Source organism: Haliotis rubra, unplaced genomic scaffold, assembly GCF_003918875.1.
Source record: "Haliotis rubra isolate DU_JTF1 unplaced genomic scaffold, ASM391887v1 Scf5, whole genome shotgun sequence".
NCBI classification, from domain to species: Eukaryota; Metazoa; Mollusca; class Gastropoda; order Lepetellida; family Haliotidae; genus Haliotis; species Haliotis rubra.
Window position 1 is genome coordinate 2,735,226 of NW_025767190.1, and position 20,255 is coordinate 2,755,480.

Sequence of the window (20,255 nt, forward strand, 5' to 3'; positions counted from 1 at the left end):
GCAGGAAGCTGTCAGGAATCCCGTCACTGTGCCAAGACTCCAGCTAAGTGATGGACAAATATCATTGATTTTCCAAAAGTGAATTAAGAACTCCCACTTTTGAATTCTTTCACCATTCAGTGCCATTAACAACAGCCTGAAGCTAAGGTCCAGTCAAAAAATGTAGAGTAAGGTCTGACAAGAATAGTCCATATGCTAAGTAGTGTCAGAAATTAGTAGTTAGGGTAGAAAGAATGAGTGAGTGAGTTTAGTTTTATACCGCACTCGGCAATATTCCAGCTATATGGCGGCGGTCTGTAAATAATTGAGTCTGGACCAGTCAATCCAGTGATCAACAACATGAGCATCGATCTGCGCAATTGGGAACTGATGACATGTGTCAACCAAGTCAGCGAGCCTGACCACCCAATCACGTTAGTCGCCTCTTACGACAAGCAAGGGTTACTGAAGATCAATATTCTAACCCAGACCTTCATGGGTAAGGGTAGAAAGAGCTTTGGACAGGTAGAAATGCGTTTTTTTTAGCAATACTGAAGACTGATTTACACTCCTTCAAAAATAATAATTTATTGCATTAAAATGTCATGCTTAAGGAATATAGCCATTAATCTAACTATCAGAATTATCACCACTGATAATTCAAAATCTGACAAGATTATCAATCTAAATTATATCAATGTGACAAAGTCACATCTAGGAGGACACAAATATGACACATGGCAACCACTATCACATACACTATTTAAGAACAGTCACAGCCATCATCAACCACATAACTATCAGCCATTCATAAATCCAGCAAAGCATATACCTGTAGCAAAGGTCACACCAGATGCAGCCACTAACCTATCGTTCTACCTGTGGGGGTGTTGCAAAAGGTTACCTTCCCTCCCAGGGAGCATGTAGAATTTCTCATTAGGGTTCTGGGTGGAAGAAGCAGGAGGTAGTGGGAGATACAAGGGTGAAACAGCACCATGACCTGATTCATAACATGTGTGTACTGTTGACATAGTGTACATATCCCTGGGAGTGGCAGAATGGTAGTCAGTGTTGGTAAGCATGTTAGTAGTCAGGGGAGATGGAGAGAGAAGAGGATGGAAGGTTACCAGGTGAGTGGGAGAAGCATGGCAGTCTGGTGTAATGTCTTTGTACATGGGGGTGCCCAGGTGAATGAGTTAGTGGAGCCTGGGAGTCAGGTGTGATGGCAGTCCAATGGGGTGAGGGAAGGGGTGGGGAGCACCAGATCATAGGATCCTCAAAGGGCACAATTTGTTTTAGAGGAAGTCAGTATGATTTTGGTTCATACTGATATCAGGATATCACTGATCAAATACAATAACCGTAAATAACAAAAGGTAACATAATATCATGTCAGCTTGTTGTATAATGCTGCACTCAACAATATTCAAGCTCTATGATGACCATGTGTAAATAATTGAGCCTGGTCCAGACAATCCAGTGACTCATATCAGTTACACCTACCTTGTGGGTCTGTCCCATTGTGTTGTCCTGGTGACATGATTTACATAATGTACACGGCCACTTGTTGTGCGACGCTCCTCCCATCTGAAGCAAAAAATATAATACTAAACCATACACGTTTGACATTGATACATCAGGGAATACATCATGTGATATATCAATCCATCAAGTGAGTGAGTGAGTGAGTGAGTGAGTGAGTGAGTGAGTGAGTGAGTGAGTGAGTGAGTGAGTGAGTGAGTGAGTGAGTGAGTGAGTGAGTGAGTGAGTGAGTGGCTTGGGTTTGGTTTTACGTCGCTTTTATCAATATTATGGTGGGGGAAACCAACCCGGGTCTTCAGTGTGACATGGGAACGCTTTAACCACTAGGCTACCCGACCAGCCATCTCCTATATGATCGATACATCAAGGATACCCGACCGCCCCCTGATACCCATCAGAAAATATGTATACACCATGTCCTATATTGATACATCAGGGAATATACCATGTCCTATATTGATACATCAAGGAATATCCCATGTCCTATATTGATACATCAGGTAATATACCATGTCCTATATTGATACACCAAGGAACATACCATGTCCTATATCGATACATCAAGGAATACACCATGTCCTATATCGATACATCAAGGAATACACCATGTCCTATATCAATACATCAAGGAATACCCCATCTCCTATATCGATACATCAAAGAATACACCATGTCCTATATTGATACATCAGGGAGTACCCCATGTCCTATATTGATACATCAGGGAGCACCCCATGTCCTATATTGATATACCAAGGAATATACTATGTCCTATGTTGATACAAGGAATACCCCATGTCCTATTTTTATACATCTCGGAATAACCAGCGATCGGCAAAGGTGGGTGGGTGGAAGTGTCTGGTCTTGTCATGATGTATTGTACTGTGAAGCATTTCAAGTCATCTTTTGTTCAATTTTTAATCCTTGCAACGACATGAGGGCCTGTCCCCCCTTCCTGTAGTGATATATCCTCCTACCAAACACCTCTAATAGAGACACCATCCCTCCTGTCACCCCTCCTACAGAGATAACTCACCCCTCCTATAGTGACAACTCACCCCTCCAATAGTTATAAGTTATCCCCTTCCCCACCGAGATATGTCCCGGAATACAGACATGATGTCCACTAGTGATTAACAAGCATACAATGACTAATTCATACGTAGGTTCAACACACAGGATCCTCCTGCGTGTACAATCTTATCCGGGATGCACAGCTTCTGCAAATGAATGATAACAAGAGATGGAGGAGACAGCATCTTATCCCCAGAGATAGCTTTCAAACATTCTTATCAAGTTTATGTTCAGGATCACAATTTTGAAAACTGTTCTCTTGCCTTTTTCAAAGACATAATAAAACATTTTCTGTACAAAAAAATTCACACAGCAAAGATTAAACCCGAGGGAAATATTGAAAATGAGAGGATGGTGATAACAAGTGTTATACTCTCACCACAAAACTTAAGTGTAAAAGACGGTAAATATCACAATACACAAATTAACTATCCAGAAAACCACTGATACTGACACCCATTGCCTACTGGTTTTGTTTACAAAAGTGCATCCAGTTAAATATAGACTTGCTATCATATATACCTAATGTCACATACCATTTCATGATGCAAAAGAAACCACAAAATAGCTATGAAGAAAGATTGTATACATGTCTTATACCTTGCAACAAAGCATAGTTTTCAGCCATCTTAGATATTAGTTTCAACATGTTCGTCGCATGTCTTCTCCATCTGTCAAGGTTGTTGACAAACAGAAAAATCGTAACAGAAAGCATGCATCTACCAGTTCCCACACAGGACATCAGCACAGTTAGTGAGCTTGGGGGGGAGGGGGCACGGCGCTGCTCAAGGATCATGTACCTTACACAACGTCAGCCATCTACTTGACTGACACGGTTTACCACCTGGATCCCTCGTCATGGACACATCAATAGTGTAATCAAGCTGTGGCACAATATGGAACACATTATATCTGCACAGCAATGTCACCTATCATCTGTTCCACCGACACTTAGAGGCGACTCCCCATGGCTTCTAAGCAATGGAGATAATTCACTTCAGATGCTTTAGCCATCATGTCATATAAGATTTATACTGTGGGCATGACAATATCTTGCACCAGCAATGACTGGAATAATCTGGCGTTGGGACAAGATTGCATCACAGACTGGCATGTTTTCCATTATTTGTAATGTTCTACAATATTGCTGCTGCTTTGTGATACTGAAGTGCTGTGTCATACAACTACTTCCTCCGAGTAGTTATTGAGCTCAAAGTTTTTAGTAGATAAACTCCCCATTGCCGATGTTTTACCAATGAAGAAAATGGTCTTAGCTCAGATCCATGACATAAATTAAATCAAATCAAATCCCTTTTTCAGCAATATTCATGCTACAACACCTAGGGGACAGACAGAAGAGGAAAGACCCCAGAAAGGGACACGACACACTGTACCCACGCGGAGAATCAAACCCAGGGCTTCAGTGCAACAAGCCGATGCTGAACCATTAGGCTAACCAACCTCCCCCAACATTAAGTAAGTGTGTGATTATTGAGAAAGGTATTTACAGTTTGTTGGGGAGGTGTGAGCATGTTACAATATTTAACAACATCACTCCTCTATCAGCCTTTCAGTGCTTCATACAAGCAATGTATCATGTGCATGTGTGTGAAGAACATCCTCATGTAGACAGATTCTGTGTGTGGCAAGACAAGAGCTTGAAATGCCTTGTTATTACAATATATAAACACTCAGAAGTATCTCAAGCTGCTAGAGTAAGAGAGTTTACAAGTGCACTTGGCAGGATGTGATCAACAAAAGCCTGCTGCATCCCTGTAGAACCAAAGCAAGACAAATAACTACGTCGTCCGTCACATCTATTTTGTTTATGTTGCTTCATGTTACAGTCATTCAGCTGTGTGACTGCAGCCTAACTTTCAGATCTGAACCAGTGACTGATATTGTGAGCTACAATCCATCAGGTTACGATGACAAGCAAGTCAGCGAGTCTGACCATCTACTCCATGTTTCAGGGACCAATTCTAACCCAGAAAACCACAGGAGAACAGATTTGCTGAACGACACACTCCCTGTCATATATACTCTTACATAATGAGACCATGTGCCTGGTTTGGTTTGGGTTGGTTGTTGTTTAATGCCGCACAAAGCAATATTCCAGCCATATGGTGGCGGTCTGTAAATAATCAAGTCTGGACCAGACAATCCAGTGATCAACAGCATGAGCATTGATCTACGTAATTGGGATACGATGACATGTGTCAACCAAGTCAGCAAGCCTGACCACCCAATCCTGTTAGTCGCTTCATATCAAAAGCATGGGTTGCTGAAGACAAATTCTAACCTGGATCTTCAAGTGCCTGGGAAATTGTATAACATGAACAATAGAATCCTGAATGAGTTGAATGGAATCTCTACACTACCATTAACTACAAACACATGTAAATGATCAGCCTTTCCTACACTTGCCAATAGTTTTTACCACCTGAAGCAAATATCATTTAAAAATATAAAGAGAATCATAAAAGCAGTTTCTTCTGTAATTTCCGGAAATATTTGTATTTGGGTAAAATAAAAACTTTCTTTGACTAAAAATATCAAAACTACATCAAAACGTAGAGCAACTATATTATCTTATCTCTGCATTTTCTTGTTTACTATCTGCCACTATTGTAAAGATCAGTGTAAAAATATGTCAAAGCTGTCGCCCATAACCATTGTAACACACCTGGCTCACAAGAAGTGAGACTACAAACAGCGCAAACATATAAAGGTTTCCATCTACTGGTACCAAGCAGTTGTTCCTACCAACAGCACGGTGTAGTGAAGGTCCTGGCTATACACGGTGGATAATCAGACCAAGACTATGGTGACTACCAAGGAATGGAAAAAAGATTCAACACATATACCCAGTTTGGCAAAGCTCCAGACCCTCCCCAGGTACTCTTCTCTCCCCCTCCCGCACCACAAGGCCAAGTTTGTTGTGTGGTAATTACATCCCATTCTCCTGGGTGCCTATCATTTCACCATCATCTTCATTCACCGTTTCCACTCGCCTCAAACTTGTCCTGGAATATAATCCTTGTGTAACAAATACATGTTTTTCCACCTTCCCATTTCTGATGTGTTCATCAGCCTGGGAGAAGCCATGCTCCTGTTTTTCTCAATCTGTATCTTATCTTTATGATTGCAGCTCCTGCCATTGCTAGATTCACCAACGATAACAGTCACAGATTTTATTGTGCCTCCTTTTCAAACATGATAAAACATGTGAAGTGCAAGATCACACTTAGCTTAACCCAATTACGTGTAAGTATCCAGAAAATGAATTAGAAAGATACAGAAAATAGTGTCTGATATTGGAATATTAATCAATTCCTAGTAATTTATGTACATATACCAGTAGGTTGATCACCTCGATTCCTAACCTGTAACATCTTGAGGATTAAAAGCAAATGCTTCACATCTTGATTAACTAATAAGTTTCCGTAACGTGAAGAACTGTAAACAACCAGCTCGACAGTAGTGACAAGATAACATTCTTGGCAGACCAACACAAAACAACCACCTATCTACATCCAGTGAACAGATCGGCCATTTTCATTTACGTTTATCCTCCAGAAATAAATTCTTTGAGAGTGTGAAAGGCATGATTAAGGACAAACAGATAAGATGATTATTGCAAAGAATACAGGAATTTTTTGTTACTTGTGTAGTTTAACAGCCACAACAAACCCATTGACATTCTTCAAATAACATTACCAGATCTTATATACAGTACACATTGAACTAACCTGCTGGCTAGATGCACCAATATTTAAAGAGAATTGTAGGTTTCACAAAATGTTTTAACAAAATGTCTTACATGTCAGGCCACTGATTTGTAAAGTGGAAAAGGGGAAAAAGAATATGATTTATTCATAAACATTGCTATTAAATTCTGAAAGAAATGAATAGAAAAATATATTGTACAGCAGTTCGATGAGAAAGAAAATGCATGGATCCCTACCACAGATGTACAAACTACTAGACCCACACTGTCAAACATGCCACTGTGGGAAAAGATCAAGCTATCCGATAGGTATCATACACATCAAGAACCAGGTGTTTTTTGTTACCTTGACAGAATTCCTAACTGCAAACATAAATATAAATTTCGTCAAAACTTTCAATAACTTAAATGGAGTTTCGCTTTGGTAATAACAAACTTGTCTTGTTCACAGCTAATTAGCAGTAGTTTCTTGACTTCATGCTGACATATTTATTACACTCAAATTGCTGCTATGCATTTCCCATGCAAATTGAAGTATGTTGTTTGGCAAAAAATCAAAATACATAAACTTACTTACACTTTAACATTTTCATAACATACCATTCCCCTTTTACTCCATTAAAATGAACCATGCCATTATCTGTCAATCAATTCCACTGAAGACAACAGAGATAACACACCACTACCTAACATATGAATCACAACTCTGTAATAAGCAACTAGGATTAATCATAGGTGTGAGAAAACTGCAGAGTTATTTTTAGCCAGTTTACAAGTTTTTGACAGACTGATAAAAACTTAGTAACTGTTGTATTTATTCTCGTCTAACAACAATTCTGTTGTCTGGCACTGCTAGTGATGGTAGCACAGTTAACATTCTTCACGTGGAGGGGAGCTGGAGAATATTCTCACACCAGACTGTATCATACCGACAGGTAACTGGAATATTTTGGGTATGGCACTGCACGGCCTCCAGGAAGAAAGTTCTACACACATGACTAATCCCAAAGGGTTTTACCCACACTGTGTAGGCTGCCGGTCTAAAAATGACCAAGTAATTGAGTATCATTTCAACATCAGCCATACGTATGTGTATACTATTATTCTGGTTTCCAGATTTTGTAATTTGAAGACTGAGTATTTATTGTGTACTTTGTAAGTGATACCATGGGAATCTGTTGTGTTCAGACTTGATATAATGACTGACATGCTATATTAGTGGTGGCTTTAAAGCATTTTCTTATGTTATTGGTTAAACATTGCTGATGTTCGAAAAATGTTTTGCTCGCTAACAACCTCTTCAAGTTTGGTCACAATTCTGAATGTAAGAGAATTCCAAGCATTTACTTCAACATTATCATGGTCACAACACTTGACTGAATGACATACTCCCCAAAACACTTAAACTGGCAATTAATGAACTGTTTGTCAAAACTGTTCAAACAACATATCCTTAAACTTATGTTACAGCTGAAATCTGTCTTAAATTGCAGACGTGTATTTAACTTTCCATCAACTTCAAAGAAGTACAGACGTTAATCAAATGTGTTTTCAATTTCACGGTTTGGGGTGTTAGTATTAAGTGGCTTTTCAGTGGCAATTTTGCCTTTTTAACATATACACATCATAGTTTTTCCTTAAAATGTGTCAGAATTGGGTTAGACCAGTTTATAAATTTGGCATATAGTTGCATTATGTCAGAGTACATGGAGCCACGAATAGTCTCTTTCAAACTTCTAAAATATCTATACAAAGGTAATTCATTTTCTAGAATACATAATCATGTAAATGTTGTTGTTTTTAAGTTTCATAACAGTACAACACAAAAAAATATCACTCTAATTATTATACAGATGTATACAGTTTGAAATGGTACAGTCATGATAAATGAGATTTTACTCCAGAGCTAAGACCATGAAAACATCACACTATCAACAGTCCAGGTTTCATACACCCACAATCTATAATCAGTTAAGACAGGATCACATTTGACTTATTCACGCAAGTATCCGTATCATGGACACCACTCTCTGTTTATAGTCTGTTCAAAATTGTACCAATGAAATGTCAAATACATCCACATTCGAAAGAAACAAATCGTCTTACATGACATGAAAGGTAGTCATTTGTCCATACCAAACCGTTACTATAATTTCAGGTGTTGGCATGAAAAGGAGGAAAAGTTGTAATATGAAGGAGATGACCATTTTTTTGAACTTTCAAAATACCGGAAACAAGCAGCAGTGCTTCTATGCCTTTCCGAACGTAAAATGAACATAACAAGAAAGAGTCCAGTATTTCAACAAAGCCAGTCCGCAAGGATCATAAGAAAAAAAGTCCTTGGTGAAAAAGTACCAGAAAAAAAGTCCTCCAGAAAAATAGTCCAAAAAGGGGACCATCTCCAAGCCTACTGAATTCGAAAGATAGACAATTATCAATCAGCAAGTGTTAGAAACACAATACAGTTTTTCTTGGAAAACAAGTTTATATCTTTGTGGATGTTGAAGAAATATATAGAAACTGAGCATTCTTTAACTGTGTCCAAGCACTGCCTCTGGAAACTTTTGGGTATGGACATACGAAAATTTCAGGTGACAGCAGGCATGTGTTATGTGAACAGAAGGATGAAGTGCCTCTGAGAAACAATTACCTGTGAACCATACACATGAAGCATAAACAGGGATATAAGGTGATTTTCCTAGACGAAACATGGGTCAATGCATGGCATACTGCACAACATCAGTGGAGCTAATCAGATGTGATAACCTCTTGTAAACTACCACAATATATACACATGGACTATACATTTACACCTGACTGTTGTTATTTCCACAAGTATCCACACATATCACACCTTGTAGACACGCAAAACGGGAATTTCAACAGGTTCAAATTATTTACAAGGCTATTCCATCAGCAGGTCCATATGTATCCCCAAAAATCACTCTGATCTAAAGAAGAAACTAGATGCAGGACAAGTAACCAACATGCATGGTTCTGACATGGACAGGTGCCCAGCATAATTTCTACAAATGTTGTTTCTTGCAGATATGTATACAGGTTAAAAAAATATGGATAGGTATAATGGTCTATTACCTCTCATGTATAAAAGACACTGTGTATAAGTCTACCAACATAATGCACAAGTAAGTTTTATCAGACAGCTTTATTACCAAATCAGGGAAATACGTTGGACAGGATTTGATGAAACACTGGTTAAGTTTTTTCTAACACAAGTGCTTTGAACAAGAGATTTGGTTGTTATGCTGCAATTCCTCCCTCTTGGCTCTCCACAGTGATGCCAAATCAACAATCCCTCTTTCATTGTAAGCAAAGGAATGAATGTAGAGTGTTTGTTGACATTGCAGCTATCTACAGCTTCTGTTGCAATCTGGCCATCATCTTAATTCATTTCAGTCTGCAGAAAGAACTTGCTGATTGAGCACACCAAGGAAAGAATCTAGCCTAGGAAATGTGTATTTCTCATTCTAGAGTTCTATCTGGTCTCAATAGAGGAGAACTCTCTAAGTCATGAGTCTGTTGGTCGGGTGTGAAAGGAAACAGGCTTTACAGTGTATAATGTAGGGAAATGAACTCAAATCTTGGGTGTGGCCAGTCAACGTTTTAACCACTTGGCTTACCTACCAAGAGAATCTATTTTTTCTTCAGGTTATTGGATTAGTGTCAGTTTTTAATGTTAGAGTCAGGAGTCGGATCATCATTCAAAAACCCTCACTGGTCAATGGACAAAACTCTTCCTCAACAACCTCAAATGAACATTTTTAAATGAAAGATCCAATATTTAAAGACAAATTCCGTAAGAATTGTCAGAGAAAAGTCAATGATAGACAGATATCAGTGACATACTTTCTTGATGGATTTGCCTGTCTATACAACATGTGAAAAATACATCTGAACAGGATGCCATATTCTGCCTCTGTAACAATCTACTTGCATTAGAATTTCACCCCACATAAACAAACACCTCAATAGTCTATTGTGTCAACCATAGGAACTCATCTTATCCATACAACAAAAGGCAAAAATACATCAGAGGAGAGTACAATGATGTGATAACATGTTTACATGCCTGTACAGATAATAAACATTAGGAGCAATGGGGACACAGGCCATTAAATATGCTGTAGTACAGTAAGATCAACATTGTAGTAGCAGTATTTTCACACTGTCATACACTGCCAGGGTGATGTAGGATGTAACACGGTCAGGGTGATGTAGGGCATGCTATAACACTGCCAGGGTGATGTAGGATATAACAGCCTGGGTGATATAGGGTACAACAGACAGGTTGATGTTGGGCAGGGTGTAACACTGCCAGGGTGATGTAGGATATAACACAGTCTGGGTGATATAGGGTACAACAGTCAGGGTATAACACTGCCAGGGTGATGTAGGATATAACACAGCCTGGGTGATATAGGGTACAACAGACAGGGTGATGTTGGGCAGGGTGTAACACTGCCAGGGTGATATAGGGTACAACAGACAGGGTGATGTTGGGCAGGGTGTTACACTGCCATGGTGATGTAGGATATAACACAGCCTGGGTGATATAGGGTACAACAGTCAGGGTATAACACTGCCAGGGTGATGTAGGATATAACAGCCTGGGTGATATAGGGTACAACAGTCAGGGTTTAACACTGCCAGGGTGATGTAGGATATAACACAGCCTGGGTGATATAGGGTACAACAGTCAGGGTATAACACAGCCAGGGTGATGTAGGATATAACACTGCCAGGGTGATGTAGGGTACAACAGTCAGGGTATAACACTGCCAGGGTGATGTAGGATATAACACAGCCTGGGTGATATAGGGTACCACAGTCAGGGTGTAACACTGCCAGGGTGATGTAGGATATAACACAGCCTTGGTGATATAGGGTGTAACACTGCCAGGGTGATGTAGGATATAACACAGCCTGGGTGATATAGGGTACAACAGACAGGGTGATGTTGGGCAGGGTGATATAGGGTACAACAGACAGGGTGATGTTGGGCAGGGTGTTACACTGCCAGGGTGATGTAGGATATAACACAGCCTGGGTGATATAGGGTACAACAGTCAGGGTATAACACTGCCAGGGTGATGTAGGATATAACACAGCCTGGGTGATATAGGGTACCACAGTCAGGGTGTAACACTGCCAGGATGATGTAGGATATAACACAGCCTGGGTGATATAGGGTACAACAGTCAGGGTGTAACACTGCCATGGTGATGTAGGATATAACACAGCCTGGGTGATATAGGGTACAACAGTCAGGGTATAACACTGCCAGGGTGATGTAGGATATAACACAGCCTGGGTGATATAGGGTACCACAGTCAGGGTATAACACTGCCAGGGTGATGTAGGGTACAATCCTGCTCGACTTATGTAGGATATAACATGCTGGGGTGATGTACGGCATGGGTGATGTAGGGCACTATAGTGTATAACGTTGTTTGGGATGATAATGCTAGAGTGATAGAGAGTACAACATCACTGTTCTGTGTTCACCTATGTGGACTGACAAACCATCAACAATGGTAGTATGTGTGTACTAACAACCTTTCTGCACCGTGACACTAGAGCTATTTTCACACACAATGAGCCATCAATGAGATACTAAAGATACTCCTGTGAGATACATGATGCCAGTCACCTAAATCAATGTAGTCTACGTGTAATGCAGACAGCAGTAAGAGTGAATGAGAGAAGTGTTTATCTTCTGGTCAAGATGAATATTCTTAGAATGCACGAAACCAATTTGCTAAAAATTCCAGTAAAGAATGAAACCTTAAAAGTAAACAAATAACGTGGTAGTGCAGAAAGTCAGGTCTTTACTCAACATAATAAAATGACAAGAATGTCTTTGTATAGAAAAAGATTTGGTGTAGGTGTTTCACTTGCAGCAATACCAGGGAAGATGTGCATATTTCAAGCTTGGCCTGATCAATACAAATGACAACTGACTTTCATATATTTTCTGCAGGTAATTGTGAAAAAAAAAAGGGGGTAAAAAAGCTATTTCTTATTATTTTTGGGAGTGAAACTGAACTTAAGAACAAATAAAACGCTTCAAAAATTATCATAACCTGGGTGTCATTACAGTATCTATCAGTTTTATCATGAAGCTACTGACATTGTTCCCAGTCACAGTAAAACAAATGGATTTATTACAATCTATACAGGAACAAAACTCTGTTTTTAATGGCCATCAATTAAACAAGTGAACCAAACACTGACGCCTAAAACCCCATTAACTCGCAGCTCTTCACACATAGGAACTACACGCAAGACGCACAAACTACCGTACAGCAAGCTGTTACAAAGCTTGCTTCCCTAATACACTCATCAGCTTGTTAGCCAATATAGCAGCACCTTTTCCTCGAACTGTTCAATTAAATTACAAGCTTTTCCCATTACCGATCTCTCCTTCTCCCTTTTACCGCCAAGTGTTAATTAAAAGCACAAGCGGCCCTGTCTAACGAAGCCCTCATTTGATGTGGCTTCTCAGTGTGGTTCAGGACTCCAGAGGATAATCCTTCAAACCTCATGGCATGCAGTTTTACGTACTTTTAAATTCTAATCATATGTGGCTCTTCACCCGATGTTGCTAGTTCATGTTGGAGTTATTGCAACAAATGGTTTCTTGGTGGGATGCCAATATCTGTCTTGATCCCTCTCCAGGAATCTTCACTATGGGATCAAAACATGTGATGTGAAATGTGTGTCGACATTTGCTAAGCCGGGTTTGTGGCAGAAGGTAAACATATGGAAAATGTACCTGCCCATGTCTATTAGTTCTGCAGTACATGATTACCTTCTCCAGTTTGTGGTCACATATCTCATAGCCTTGACAAAGAGCACTGTACATGGCCTACTGCTATGATCAACATGACAACTACTGAAGGGTGCAGTGAATATGAAAATATGTGTGACAAGATGTAACCAAAGCAAGAATAAGAGTGAGTTTAGTTTTGCACCGCACTCCGCAATATTCCAGCTATATGGCGGTGGTCTGTAAATAATTGAGTCTGGACCAGACAATCCAGTGATCAACAGCATGAGCATCGATCTGCGCAATTGGGAACCGATGACATGTGCCAACCTAGCCAAGGAGCCTGACCACCCGATCCCGTTAGTCGCCTCTTACGATAAGCATGGGTTATTGATGGTTCATTCTAACCCGGACCTTCACGGGTAGTAAGAATAAGAATATCTAGGACATGTAAAGAGGACTTCTAGGGTAACAGCAGTATAACATCATGATGATATAACCATATTGCCTCTGCAACATCACAGCCCTAATACTTCACAAGACAATATCCCAATAACAGTCCCATAATGATAAACATCATTACAACTGCCAATCTAGATAGTAATATCAGAATCATGATAAAATGGCGAATTATGATGTTCCAACATCACAAAACTATTGCCATAATATCCCTAAATTTCGTAATAATGCGGAAACATGCATTTTTTACATAAAAATAAACTAACTATTTAGCATACATGTTTTACACAGTGCTAATTGTACGCTAAAATCAGTACATACCAATATATGAAATACAAAGTTTACAGACATAAATGAATCCACAATTTGGAATCCCCAGTTGTTAATATTATATCTCAGCTAAATACAGTCAACTCTCGTTAATCCGACACTTGTGGTTGCAGAGAAATATGTCGGATTAATGAAAATGTCGGATTAATGTATTTGTGTGAAAATATCAATGTTTACTAAATGTCATGATCGTCATACTGTTGCATGCATATCAGAAATGGTAGATCTAGTTATCTTCATTGTATGTAAAAAATATTCACAGAAATAAAAAATACTAACAATACATACTTGTTTTCATTAACATCAAACACATCTAAGTGGTGTGTCAGAAATGTTTGCAAAGTGTTCAACGATGTTTTAGCCTCAGATAGCTTGAAGCATTGAAATCAGTCATAGAGACGCTCAACCACTAAGCAGACTGCTTCAGGATGTCAGATACGGTTGATCGTCCAATCTTCACATCAAACTTCTGCTTCTGATTAAATCGTCTCAATTAATTATCCTGTGTTCCTAATTAACAAGTTTGATGTTCACTGACGCCGCCGCTGTCAAGCAGCCAGTAAGGCACACGCAAATTATCACTAACGTGTGATTGTTTGTATACGGTCGGATCATCTGACCGGCTGTGTTGATTGTCGGATTAACGAATGTTTTTACACTGTATTTACAATAATCAGCTGCTAGATTGGTGTGTCGGAGTCAGAATGCGAGAATGTCGGATTAACGAGAGTAATTATCACTGTTTTAAATGGTTCCCTAATTTTTTTGTCGGATTAACGTGATTGTCGGATTAATGAGTGTCGGATTAACGAGAGCTGACTGTAGTAGCAAATCTCAACTCTAATCAGTGATCACACATCACGTGTCACACAAAACCCACACTTCCTATGTTGGTCTCTTTACAGAGAGTTCTTTTTCCATAATAAACACACCATGGCATATATCCCTTGCAATATGACATCACTGATGGCAAATGATAAATGAATGATGTCACTTGACCTCATTAGACCTGTTTGCTCCAAGTGGTGTAGGTACAAGTGTGTAATAGTCAATGCATAGCCTACTGTTTACATCCACATGTCACCTTGACATAAATGTTAACCTTCTTCTCTCACTTTGGTGTTGATTAAACTTGAGAATACATGCACATACACACAAAAGTATTTCACAGTTCGCTGTCACTGTAGGGAAAACAAAATTACCAAAAAATCACACTAATTTTGTGACACATTACTAATTATCTTTCAGTGTTATTTAGTGCATGTTTGAGAATCTAAACATTGAATATCTACTCAGAATTGAAATTAAAAAAGATATATTAGTCATCACAGGTATTTGTTTGGTTTAAACAAGTCATCAATGATCATTCTTAAACATAACAAATAACCATAGAATCACTTAGAATGGTTGGAAAATATGCAAACACAAATGCTGAAGTGAACTTTCCACTATACTGCATAGCTTTTATAAAGTCACATTTAGCCTCTCACATCACATATAATGCACACTTAACTAATACTACAAAGTCCCTCCGATTTTCTCAAACATTATACGATCAAATGACAAATGGTCTTTGTCACCAATACCAAGGGAAATCTACCAAAACCGACTAATGTGCTCAGAAAACTGCACTTGTTTGAAATGTAAACAAAGTAAAAATAAGATTGTATTTTAAGAGATACATTCGGTTTTGCACCTCCTGTTCAATACTTTAAGATGATGCATTGAAAGAGTATCAAGGTGGAGATCTAAGGTGTCCGGTTCACTTCTGAAAACAAAGGCCTCATAATGGCATAACATTTCAACACTTACATTAAGCTTTCTACTTACAATGGGAGAAAAATTAGTGAATACTTGAACTGTACACATACTTATACACATCCCTATTACCTGTTTAGTACAGTGAAACTGTTGATACATTTGTAAATCTACAATAGCCATAATACTTACAAAGGGGACACTTGATGAGTTTTTATCACATAATATTTATCACCCGCAGAAATCGGCGCCAATTAGTCATATGGCTTATTATGTGTGCATACATGTGTCAAAAACACTGATGAAGTTATACAAGAGATGATAGTACTGCTTTGTTATACCACAGAAACAACCTAGATATGAAGTACATATTACTATTATATATCACAAAGATGGGAAGCAGGGGAAGGGGGACACACCACAGTCTGCCTTAAGAACACTGCCAGACAGGGTGTTATCTCACTCCCGTATCACCTCCTCAATATCTGATACTGGTAATCAAGGGTACCACACTGTGACTCACCAGCATTCACTGCTGGGCCCTTTTTTCACCACTCTTATCTTTATTTCCCTTAGTTTAAACAACTGATTCATCAGTAGTTAATGATGTTAATCCCTCAGCAGATGGTTGAACTAGAGAGGATATAAAACAAAACTGACATTACAAACAGTTGAAACTGCTTGTGTTTTAATCTGACTGCATGTTTCTTATACTTTCAAACGAGTGAGAGAGTGAGTTTGGTTTTATGCCGTTTTTAGCAATATTCCAGCAATATCACGGAGGGGGCATACCAGAAATGTGCTTCACACATTAAACCCATGTGGGGAATCTAACCCAGTTCTTCAGCATGAGGGGCAGACGCTTTAACCACTAGGCTACCCCACCGTCCTACTTTCAAACGAAAATCTCAGTACATCCTTTCATGATTATCAAGAGTTCAGTGACTGTTTCAAATGTGCAGCAAGAGAGTGGTTGCAATTTACACAATTAATACTTATTAATATAAAAAGATATTGAATACTTTCTGCCCCCTGATTATGCAGATCCTAATTGGCCCCTTCCTCGACCCTCATCCATCCCACAAATCTCAACACTAAGGTGAACATAGCACCCATACGTGGACCTATGATGAGATCTATATGTGGGACAGGGCCATGGTAAACTTCAGAAACATTTAGAAACACAACCTGCGCTACTTCACATGTGCACAAGGCAGTAGGGAGCAGGTCGTATAATCATATGTTGAGTGTCCTGCGTTATTAAGCACAGACAGTGATACGTAAGTTGAAAACTTTTAATAAAATTTGAAACAAAAATATACATGCAATTTACTGAGATGATTTAACTTTTAACCTAATGTGTACTTTAACTCTTAACAAGCACCATAGACAATAGATTGAATTAAATCAACTATCCATGGGAAAGCTCAGAAGAAACACACCGCTTGAATCAGTATACCCTGATAAAAGTGTTAAAACCTGTAACCAACAATGAACACGTAGCCTTTAGAATAACAACCATATTTATAACTTAACATAAACTTGATAGCACTAGGTAGACACCATATTGATGAAGCACACATACACTGTTATGTTATTATCACCACAGAACACTTTCATTTCTCTACCAAGATTGCAATGTTACACAGGTTCTAGAGACTTAACCTCAATGGATCTACCAGTGACATCTTAACCTTATTCATGTATGACATTATTAAAACTTCAGCTGAAACATATTCTTCACAGACACCTATCTGTGTATCAGACTGAAGGTACCACTTTATAGTTATTCAACTAACAACAATATGGCTGACTCAAGACTGGCACAGTGTCAAAACATGCTGTCAATGACAGTTTTTCTCCATGTTGGAAATACGTTGCACAAATTCCATGAAATGAGTAAACTCCTGCTGTCACCACTCAGAGGAGTGGCATGGTGCTAGTTCAACAGATTGTACAAATCTAATTTAGTGTTAGGATCCAACACATCTCATCCATAAGGCCATTCCTGTTTACGTCTGTAAACAAACCCAAATGGTCCCTTTTATCTCTTACATCACTGAGTACATCACAACATAGCCTTGACCCGAGGCTGTACTATATCATTAGTCCAATTTATTTCAAATTTGTGTTGAGTTTTCTTTAAAAGTAGAGTGGTGTCTCACACAATATGGAAGCGGAAACATCTGGGCCTACTACGAATTCTCTGACCCTTGACTGTTGTGATTCTTAAAGCCAGACATGACAAAACATCATGTGACGAGACCAGTCCCTGTTTTATACACACAATGTCAAAATATCATCTGAAATATTCATGGACTAAGGACAAATACAAGGCCACACTCTCAGTATTAACATGTAACACATATGTTTAATGATAATATGCTTATGATTATCCTGATGAGAAAGAAGCATGAACACAGTACATACCCTTCTGGCAATTCATTTGGATCGTAAGGTATCGACGGAGGTATCCCGGTGGCATCGGTGTTCATGGGCCCTGAACCTCCACGGTCTCGCGAGATGAGGCTGATGACAATCTGTCCACGGACAGTCTCGCTGTCATCTTGACTCTGCCGTGTCAAGTCCAATCTTTGAACTGAAACATGAACGGCAGGTGTGCTCATACGCCGGCGAAATGTATAATGGCCATATTCTGGGGCTGTGTAACCGTAATCATTCACTCTAGTTGTAGAAATGTGCTAATTCCATGTGTAAGTGAGAGCATGACAGCAGGTCGGTAGTCAGTACGTTGTCCCGACCAGGTTGCTGGTACAACACACAGTGTGATACTCCTGATGTATGAAACAGTATGTATGTATCTAAGCTGTACACAAGCAAGCCAGCTAGCTGCAAGATGAGGGGCTTCCTCAGCTACTGACTAAGGGAGATCACACTGGGAGCTGCATATAGCTACAGATCGCGTTACAAACAGCCTGTGAGCTCCAACCAACTACCTCTCTTCTTCACTATAGCACCCTATCTTTACCATTAGAGCCAATTATAAACAAATATGTCAGACTGCTAATGAAGAGGGGGGTGATAAGATAATCCAGTCTGCTTTGTTTTAAGTTGAGTCACTGCAGGGACATGAGCCTTGATTCATGGTGATTACCCTTGAAGCACTATATTGAGGGGGCACTGTTGGTGTAAGTATTTACCTGTGTGAAGGTTCGAGAAAATTCAGGGTTGTGGCTCATTTAAGCAAATGCTTACCTAAAGGTTACGTTTTCTCTTGCTTGCTTTGTCAGGGTAACGTTTCAAGCAATGTTTTGCTACATTTTGTCAGGCTGGGCTTAGACCAATGACATTCAAAAACCTACTTGTTAAATATTTCTATTCAAGTTAAGTAAAGACTGATTAGTGCAAGCAGCTCTCCTTGTTTTACTGAAAATACAAAAAGATCCCACATGGCGGAGAATCACTTACAGCAGTAATAAAATCCTAATGTCATCCAGATGTCAAAATTCCAAAACAATTTTGTCAAACTTTTTCCATCTAAATAACTCACCAGATGAATTCATACTTTTATATGGATCTCTTAACTAGTAAATGACTTTCTTAACTGTTGAAATTCCACATTCTATGTCAGGTACACATTCACTTAACAAAATCGTCTCAAATAATCACTATAATATTTATTCAACATGTGCAAAATAAATTAAGCTGAAATGCAGCACAGAATTTTTGCAGAACCATCACAATGTATTTTAGGGTTAGAAAGGCAGACATTTCCACGGTAACAGATTTACTGCCACCTGATACCTTTCAGCTCTGTACTAAGTATAATATTCATCACTGTTTTTCATATATATGACATGTTTGCCCCTGCCACAAGATTAGCCCAACCCTCTTATTACTTGGGGCTCTACCTTGAAAGATGATCAGGTAATACAATAGATGAGTTTTCAGGGAGTTATATGAATGTATGTGCACATGCATGCATCTTTATCCAAATGTGTCCACTGTATTTTGTAGGTAACATCATGCATGTACAAATTAGTACAATTATATCAACTACAGTTTAAAGAGACTGGGAAACAAAGCCACTGTGTAGTTGTGACATGTTCACTACAGAAACTGTACAGGTGACAATAACTGAACAAGAGGTTGTTTCACATGAAAATAGTCCAACTTTAGCTACTAGTTAAAGTCTCAAGTCAAATTTAAAAGTTCATAAAGTCCAGCTAATAGAATCTGTACTTTACTGAAAAAGTGTAATCCCAAATATAACATGTTACATTTGATCACTTTTTAAATGGCATTGTGTATTTACAGCTAATGGTTGTCCCAAAATCTACTGTAGACATTAGAACAAAACCATAGGCAAGCAGACTCAAGAAACGTTTAAGACAGACTCATAATTCACATCAAAATTATCTCAACATTCATTATAATTGATTTCAATTACATGCATTAGCTGAGCATAAAAGACTGAAGGTAAGTTTACGAGACACTGGCCTTCAACTTGAGACTGAAGTTACAGACTAATACCATACATCACCAACAAACTGGTGTGAAGTCTGTGCACTAAACAGTCTGCATTCTACAGAATAACCATTGACAGTTCTAGGAGCAGCCATAGTTTCGTAA

The 20,255-nt window shown here is 38.9% G+C and overlaps 1 protein-coding gene across 1 annotated transcript in view; it reads right to left on the reverse strand.

Moving 5' to 3' along the window:
• LOC124291803 (E3 ubiquitin-protein ligase SMURF2-like) overlaps positions 1–20,255 on the reverse strand; it is a 74,877-nt gene that overhangs the window by 30,562 nt on the left and 24,060 nt on the right. The window contains 2 exon segments of the mRNA XM_046728877.1: positions 1,483–1,566; positions 18,093–18,261. Of these exon segments, the coding sequence (XP_046584833.1) occupies positions 1,483–1,566; positions 18,093–18,261 (253 nt within the window).